Source organism: Pteropus alecto, unplaced genomic scaffold, assembly GCF_000325575.1.
Source record: "Pteropus alecto unplaced genomic scaffold, ASM32557v1 scaffold194, whole genome shotgun sequence".
In the NCBI taxonomy this organism is placed as follows: Eukaryota; Metazoa; Chordata; class Mammalia; order Chiroptera; family Pteropodidae; genus Pteropus; species Pteropus alecto.
In genome coordinates, this window is record NW_006436281.1 from 1,849,334 (window position 1) to 1,857,720 (window position 8,387).

At 58.1% G+C, this 8,387-nt stretch overlaps 1 protein-coding gene across 1 annotated transcript in view; it reads left to right on the forward strand.

The window, feature by feature from the left end:
* Positions 1-96: 96 nt before the first annotated feature.
* HIF3A (hypoxia inducible factor 3 subunit alpha) overlaps positions 97-8,387 on the forward strand; it is a 31,759-nt gene continuing 23,468 nt past the window's right edge. The window contains exons 1-5 of the mRNA XM_006911816.1: positions 97-128; positions 4,986-5,176; positions 6,123-6,268; positions 7,883-7,967; positions 8,251-8,363. Of these exons, the coding sequence (XP_006911878.1) occupies positions 103-128; positions 4,986-5,176; positions 6,123-6,268; positions 7,883-7,967; positions 8,251-8,363 (561 nt within the window). The 5' untranslated portion in view covers positions 97-102. The remainder of the gene's footprint in view (positions 129-4,985; positions 5,177-6,122; positions 6,269-7,882; positions 7,968-8,250; positions 8,364-8,387) is intronic.

Here is an 8,387-nt window from a genome sequence, read left to right on the forward strand (position 1 = left end):
CGCAGCCAATAACGCAGCGGGGGCGGAGCTGGGGAGGGGGCGCTCCGGGCAGGGGAGGGGGCTAGGGGCCTGCAAGGGCTCCCGAGCCGCGACGCGCAAGCCATGGCGCTGGGGCTTCAGCGCGCAAGGTACTGGGGTTCCGGGGCAAGAATGATGAGAATTGGGGGCCTCTTCTTCGGGGACCCCTGAGCTGGGTGGGCATGCGTGGGCGCAGCGCAAGGACGCCCCGGGACGCGCGGTTGGAGGCACGTCCCCGCCGCGTTCTCCACCCTAGGGGGTTGCCCGGGAGTGGGTTTCCCCAAGTCCCCGGCTGCCCCGCCCCTCTAGCCAGTTGCCACTTCAGAGTCGTGATCCCCGGATTTCTCCGGCTTCAGCTCCCCGCCTGGTTGGGGGTATGTTGCACTTGAGCAGTTTCTGGGCTTCTGGGGCGGCGTTTTCCCTCCACATATTGACCCTCTGGTCTCTGAACCCCCAGAATTGAGGTTGTCCTTTGCCACCAGACTCCTGAAATCCTAATGAGATGTGGGATAGCTACCCACAAATTGAGCCTTCCCAGATATAGGGACACCTGGGAATGGGGAGTCAGCTCCTGAGTGCAAGAGAAGAGAGATCCCCTTTCACTGGACGCTCCCTCACTCTGTCTTCCAAACTTAGGTGCCCTAGAAATAGGCAGAGGGGATTCTCTTCCAGAAGCTACCTGGGACCCTCCCCGGGGACCTTTCTGTATCCTTTCGAAAGGTAGGGTCTCCTCCTTGAATAACAAGGAAACAGCCTGACCCGCTTCCCGAAGTTAGCGCCTTCTCCCACTCCTCCGCCCCGCCCAGCCCCTGTGACCATGGGGACGGGGGCGCTCGAGCCTTATTTTGGGAAGACCCCGTGAAGAGAGCTGTGATGGGAGCGCCCCTGCCGCCGTGCCCAGCAGGGCCATCCTGGGCGGAGGGTGGGGTTGGGCGTTCGACTCCCGCCAGGTGCAGATTGCTGACCGCCGCGCGGAACCTGTGCTCTGGCTCCACCCCCAAGGGTCCTATCTGGCCGTGTTTTCATGAGGGCCCCGGAAAATGTCCCAGACCCTTGGTTTTCCCTGTCCAATCTGAGGCGTCCGGGAAGCCTCACCCCCTCCCCTCCTCCCTGGCTTCAAAGGTCTGATTGGATCCGTCACACCCCCCAACCTGCCCTCTCCAGTTCTATTTCCGTCTCTGGCTCGGAGCCCACCAGGGAACTCCATCCCATCGCTTCTGGGCCACCCCAGGCCCAGCCCCTCCCAGCGCCCCCTCCTGGCTGGGTAGGGGCCCCTCTTCGCTAAGCTGGGGTGCTCCCCACCTCTACCCAAGGCCAGCCCTTTCCTGTGGTGTCATCCGAGCACCATGCACCACCCACTTATAACTCGCACCCGGATCCCGGCCACACTCCATCCCCTCCTGCACCCCTAGGATGTCACTTGGGCCAAAGGGGGGCCTGGGCGATGGTGAGTGGGCCCCCCACATCCCCTCGCCCCTTCTTTTCTTCCAGCTAGGGTTTATTGCCATCCCGCCCCAGTTAGAAATGTTCTTAGGATGTTCCTGTTGGGCGCAGGGCCCCAGGTGACCCCTAGGTTAGAGGGTCCCCATAGAAGATAGGACTTTTGGTATGGGCACCCCGTGCTGAATGCCATGTCCTGGGGAATGAGCAAATCAGGGAGCAGAGAGGCTCACACTGGCCCCCACCCAAAATCTCTTCTCAAATCCAAACCCTGCCTCTGGCCTTTATGGCCACCTGGCCTCTCAGGCCACCTGGGTAGTGCCAAGAGGAATCCCTGCCCAGGTACAGCCTCAGCACCCCCAATCCGCTACGCTTTTTGCAAGGCCCCTGATATGATACCCAGCTGATGTCAGAAGAGAGGCCAGGAGCAGCTCTGAGTGTGGGCCAGGGTCTCCCCACTTTCTCCGGGCCTCTGCTCATGGGTGGTCAGTTGTTCTGGACAGGGAGGTAGTGGGCTTCTCCCTCTCCTGGTTGGGGGAGGAGGGCATCGGGCCCCAGTCCCCATTTTCGGGCCTCACTCTGGGGCCTCCCGGCCCTGGCCACACCCCCTGTTCTCTGCTGGAACACAGAGGAAGGGTGGCAGGGTTCCAGCTGCACGTCCCAAGCTGGGCAGAATGCCAGGGGGCTGGGCCAGGACTGGGCACGGGGCCAGCTGGGGAGACTGTCCAGCTGGGGCAATCTGGAAGCAAAGGGGTAGGACAAGGGGAAGGGTCTGAGGCTACTGGGCAAAGGAGAGGCAGGACAGGGGCCCCTTGGGTGGGCACACCCACCGAGGCATGGCATTTTAGAGCACAGGCACCTAATGTCAGGGTGCTCACATCCCAGCTCACCCGCTTCCGGGCTGTGTGGCCTGGTGCCAGTGACCGCCTCTCTGAGCCTGTTTTACATCCTGGAAAAATAGGGGTCATGCCTCCCTCCCTCCCACCCCCGCGCCACATCAAGATGGAGAGCAGTGAGGGAACAGATCCCTTGGCAGGACCCCCTGGTGGTATGCAATAAACTCCGTCCCGAGTCAGTCCGAGTTCTGGGTAGAACTAGACAGACCTGGTTTTTGGCGCTGCTGGCGAAAAGCTGCGTGTCCTCGGGCAAGTTCCATCACCTCGCTGAGCTTGCTTGCTTGGGAGGAAGATGGGGGAAATGCTGGTAGATACCTGGTCAGACTAACTGAGAAGCCCTGAGCATCGGTGGGCGTTGGCGGAGGGCGCGGGATGCCACTGGCCTGCTGCACAGGGTTGTGGAAAGGGTTTAATGGGGTCTCGAGCTCCATGAGCGTTCAGTACACCAAAGCTACCGTTACTATTACTATTGCTATTCATTAGTCTTCCCAAGGTGCTTGTGTGAAACTCATGTATGTAACTGCACACACGAGACCATGGGGTTACCACTGAAACCCCCAGTTTCTTTGGTTTCCAAGAGGCCCCTAAGCCTTCCACCCCTGATGCGGACATGGGGGGGGCAGTAACCTTTATAGAGCACTAATCGACTGCTAGGTCCTCTTCTAAGCCCTTGACATATATTAACTCATATTAACTCATTTAACCCTGTGAGGTTGGTGATTATAATGCTCAGGGAGGCTGTGCAACTTGTCCAAAGCCACACAGCTAATTAGCAATGGAGTCAAAATTGGAACCTTGAACCAGAGGAATTAGCCCCCACTCTGTTGAATGGGAAAGGCCAGAGACCCAGGAGTTAGCGAAGCCAGCTAGAGGCCCACATTTCCTGTCAGAGAACAGGCTGGGAGCGGGAAGGTCCACTGCAGCCACCAGCTAGCTCCTTGGAGGAGGGAGAAGCCTGCCACAGAGAAGATTACAGAGCTCAGCTGCCCAGGAGGTGGGGGCCGGCCCCACCCCTGTCCCTGTTCCCAACCCCTGTTCCCTCTGCCGGGGGGGCCCCCAGCTCAGTGGGGGCCCACCCACCCCCAACCTCCGGGCAGGAAGACAAACAGGGCTGGAACAGAACCAGAACAGGACAGGACGGAATGTCCTTCAGGCAGAGCAGGATTGGAGGCCCCTGCCCCCCCCCACCAGCCAGAAAGGAGGGGATGGGGGTGATCGCTGGCTCCCTCCACCCTCCACCCAGCCTGCCCCCTTCTGTACCTCCCAGCTGCACTGAAGTTTCTTCCCTCCTGCAGCCAGACAGGACAATCCCCACCCCTCTCCCCATCCTGCCTGTGGGTGGGGCTGCAGGTCTGCAGCTTGGGAGTAAGTTGATGCCACCCCCAGAAGTGGCCTCTGGTTTCTAGGAAGGGACTGACTCCCCTCACCCCCTAGAGTTCTGCTTCCTGGGGGTGGGTCAAAAGGAAAGAATTAAAATCGTGGAAGCTTATTGTCCGAGTTAAGATCCCGGCTCTGCCAGTTCCTGGCTTTGTGACTTCCTGAGCAAGACTTCTGGGATTGAATAAGTACACACGGGCAGAGCACAGTGTGGTGCAGTGTCAGAGACACAAACGCTTAGCAAATTATAGCTGCTTACTGTTAATGGTTTAATCAATATTATATAGATAAGACTATATATGCTATATATAATATACTCTTTAAAAAAAAGAAAAAAACCTAGAGCGTTTGGATTCAGACAGACCTGGAGCTTGACCCTTCAAATAGTGGCAGAAATAGGGAAAAGAAGCGCCGAAACCTGGAGATAAACCCAGAGCCAGAGACACACAGAAAATGAGAGTGTTCAAACCCTGGCTTCGCTCCTTCTGGGCAAGCGCGGTGCCTGTGTCTTCATTTGTCCCACAGGGATAATTACCTTCCTTCTAGGGTCGTCCGAGCTCTAAATGGGTTAATGGAAGTAACACACATGGCACAGGGACTGACATAATAGTAAAAGCTGGATAAGTGGCAGATATTTCTGACAAAATGATATACATCCTCCTTCTCCCAAACCGGCTGGCAGAATTCAGGCGTTTGAAGTGGATTAAAGGGCAGGGGTGAGTGGTTAGCTGTTGGCTGGACAGAGCCCTCCCTGGTGGGGCCCCCGTTGGTGGGTCGTTGGACTTTGAGATCTGAGCTCCAAGATTCTGAGGACTCAGCTCCGCTGAGGAGGGGGAAGGTCGGGAGAGGGGGTTCTGAGAGGCTATGTAGGGCAGGGGGCCTGGGAGGCCGCAGGCATCTTCGTGCTCCTTCCCTTCCCTGGCTCCGGGCCAGCTGGGCCAGCCCCCTCCCAGCAGGAGGCCTCCCTGTCCCCCAGGCGTCCCAAGCCAGGGAAGGAACAGTAGATAAGTCGGGGAGGGGACAGAGCGGGCCCTGCGAGGCACAGGAGCGCAGCAAATGGGCTGACGGGGAGACAGATAAAAACCCGAAGCTAAGAGCGGCTCCAGAGGAGAGCCCTTCCGGGCCCAGAGTGCTCTGGGAACGCTCCGGGACCACACAGCGAGCCTGGGCCCCATGTGGCGGCACCCCACGTGCTTATCCCCTCCACCTCTCCCTTCCCCAGGCACCACCAGTAATTGCTGCCCATTTCCGCAGGTCGAGCACCGAGCTGCGCAAGGAGAAGTCCCGGGATGCGGCCCGCAGCCGGCGCAGCCAGGAGACCGAGGTGCTGTATCAGCTGGCACACACGCTGCCCTTCGCTCGCGGGGTCAGCGCCCACCTGGACAAGGCCTCCATCATGCGCCTGACCATCAGCTACCTGCGCATGCACCGCCTCTGCTCCGCAGGTGAGCCCCGTCCCTGGGAATTCCCACCTTGGCGAAGCTCCGCCCTCGGAAAGCCGCATCCCAGGGAGGCCCCTCCTCTGGGAATCCGCGTCCGTGCAAGGCCCCGCCCCCCGATGTCTTCCCAGCGGAGCCCCAGCGTCCCTGGAAGCCACATCCCCGGTGAGGCCCCGCCCCCTCGGGTTCTGGGCCAGTCGGAGCCCAGTTCCCTTAGAGGTTTGTGAGGCCCCGCCCCTTGGAATGCACCCTTGGGAAGCTCCGCCTCCTGAGAACTCCCAGGCTTACTCCCTAAAGCGCCTCAACCCTTAGGATCTGGTCCCCTGGGAGACCTTCTCTTGGGTCCCTGCGAGGCTTCGCTGCCCAATTTTTAATTATTTGAGGGAGTCCCCCTTCTCCTCCTCAGCTCCCTAGTTCTATTTTTTGTCCCTCACGTAGTTATCTCTTTGAATTCACACCCAGTTAGAATTCCACTCTACAGGAGGCTTTGACACACACAGACAGACACACACACACTCCCTTAGAGCCCCAGGACCCTGAAGAGGTTGTGCTGTGGAGAAAATGAAGTCATCCTCCAGCAGGCTCTGCCCATTAAACTTCCCTGCCCCATAGAACTTTACTTCTCTGCGAGGAGAATTCTGACTCCTGCTAAGCCCTGGCCCCTTAGAATTTTGACCCCTGGGAATTTCACTCCCTTAGAATTTTGTCCTCCTAAGATTTCTGGTCCCTTGGGAGACTCCTACCTCTTTAGAATGCTGTCTCCCCAGGAGGCCCTGCTCCCTGAGAATTCCAATCCTTAGTGGCCCTGCCTTCTTCCTTGGGACTGCAAGCCACTGGGATGTGGCCCCCTCACCTGGGGGTAGCTATCTGAGTAAGGGAAGGCAGAGGGGGGATAGCCAGGGGGGCCCATGGCTGACTAGAGATGCCCCATCCCCCCTGGCCCGGACACCAGGGGAGTGGAGCCAGGTGGGAGCAGGGGGTGAACCATTGGATGCCTGCTACCTGAAGGCCCTGGAGGGCTTCGTCATGGTGCTTACCGCCGAGGGAGACATGGCTTACCTGTCGGAGAATGTCAGCAAACACCTGGGCCTCAGTCAGGTGAGAGGAGCTGCCTGCTTTGTGCCTGGTCCATGCAGGTGATGTTGGGATACAGAGGTGACCAGGACCGCCTTAGCCCTGCCTTTACGGGGCTTACAGTACAGAGGGAGACAGACGTGTCACCAGGCAGGAAGACTCAGAATGGTCAGGGCTGTGATGGGGCTGTGCAGGCCTGGGGAGGGTGGGTACCCGATCCTGGGGGCAATCGAGGATTTCCAGGAAGAGAAGAGATCTGAGCTGAAACCTGAAGGACTCAGCCAGTCAAAGGATGTGGGACACGCAGACGGCCGAGAAGATAAACAGAATATGCAAAGACTCAGAGCTTAGATAAAACAGCATTTGGGGACAATAAAGACATTTATTCTGGCTAGGTGTAGGGTACGATGGGAGGTGAGAGAGGAAAAGGCTAGCGAGGCCAGCAGGGCCTAGATACATTAGGGCTAAATTAGAAGTTTTATCTCCGAGGCACTGGAGAGCCATGGAAGGATTTTAAGCAGGAGAGAGGTTGTGTGAGAATCAGACTCACATTTTCGAAAGACCCCTCTAAGTGCTGCACAGAGGTAGAATGGGAGGCAGTGAGGCTGGGAGATCTGCAAGGAGGTGGGTATAGGGCCTTGAGCAGGAGAAGAGGAATAGGGGTAGGAGCCTAAGGATGGGAAAACGAGAGACGCTTAGGGAGTCGAACTAATTTCAGCTGCTCCTTGCAGCAAATCCTGTGAGACTTGCCATTCATTTCCCTAGTTCCCATAAATGGGCTCCAAGCTTGGGCATCTGTTCCTTTTCCCTGCCTCGTTACCCGACTCCGGGTACCAATTTCTCCTTCAGCTTGAGCACTTGGGCTCAGAAAGGTGAAGGTCCCAAGGTCCCAAAGCTAGGAAGTGGCGGAGCCGGGATGCACATCCAGCAACGAGAGGTCAGAGGAGGGCGCTCTCACCTTCGCCCTATTCACCATCACCTCTGGACTGCGAGCTGTCGCGAGTCCCCTTTGGTCCGTGTTCTCTCCTGCCAGCACCGAGCTCATGGCCTGAATCGAAACAAGGAGCTGGGTCTTTAGCTTGTCAAACAGGAGGGATTGGAATGGGGACTCACCTCAGGACCTTTGCATTTGCTGGCCCCGCTTTCCAGAACACCTTACTCCAGAGAGTCACAAGACCACCTCGCTGGCTGTGTTCAGCAATTTGTTTCAACACCGCCTCCTCAAAGAAACCGTCCCCGACGAGTGCCTCTAAAATAGCGTGCCACCATGTCCTCACCTTATCCTGCTTTAGTTTCCTTCATATGACTTCTTATGCTGTTTCAAATACGTGCGTGTTGTGTTGTTTTTGTTTATCGGCTCTCTCCCGCCACTAGCCAGTTAGCTCTGAGAGGCAGAGACCTTCTTCTTTGTGGTCACTGCTGTGCCCACACCGTCTAGAAAGAAGAGGGCCTGGCAAATAGTATGGTGGAGAAAAATGAATGAACGAATGAACAAATGAGTAGGAAGGCTGGTGACATGATGCAGGCTCGTGGTTTAGGGCTGAGGCGAGGAGGCTGGGAGGGAGGAGAGGGACGGGTCAGAGGCCCTCGCGAGGCGCTTTCCCTCCAGTAGCTCCTCCGTGCTCCCCTCCCCCACAGCTGGAGCTCATCGGCCACAGCATCTTTGATTTCATCCATCCCTGTGACCACGAGGAGCTGCAGGACGCCCTGACTCCCCAGCAGAGTGAGTTTCCGGGAGGCCTCTGTCCCCCAAATTACCCTCAGCATATCCCCTCTCCCTGAGGAAGACTGAGTGGAGAAAAATGGGGATCCGAGGGGATCCGGCCCCCCCGGGTCTGAAGGAGCATACCCTAGCCCTGGAAGACCCTTTCTGGTTCCAAGTCTCAAGTTTGGGGATGAGGCTGGGGAGACTTACGTAACTGGGGTTGTGGAGGGAACTGAGTCCTGCCGGAAGCTGCCCCAGTGACCTGCTCCGCCCCCCGCCCCGCCCCTGTGGTCTTCCCCAGGCCTGTCCAGAAAGAAGCCGGAGGCCCCCAGCGAGCGGTGCTTCTCCTTGCGCATGAAGAGCACCCTCACCAGCCGCGGGCGCACTCTCAACCTCAAGGCGGCCACCTGGAAGGTGGGCAGGGCCTGGGCCTGAGCC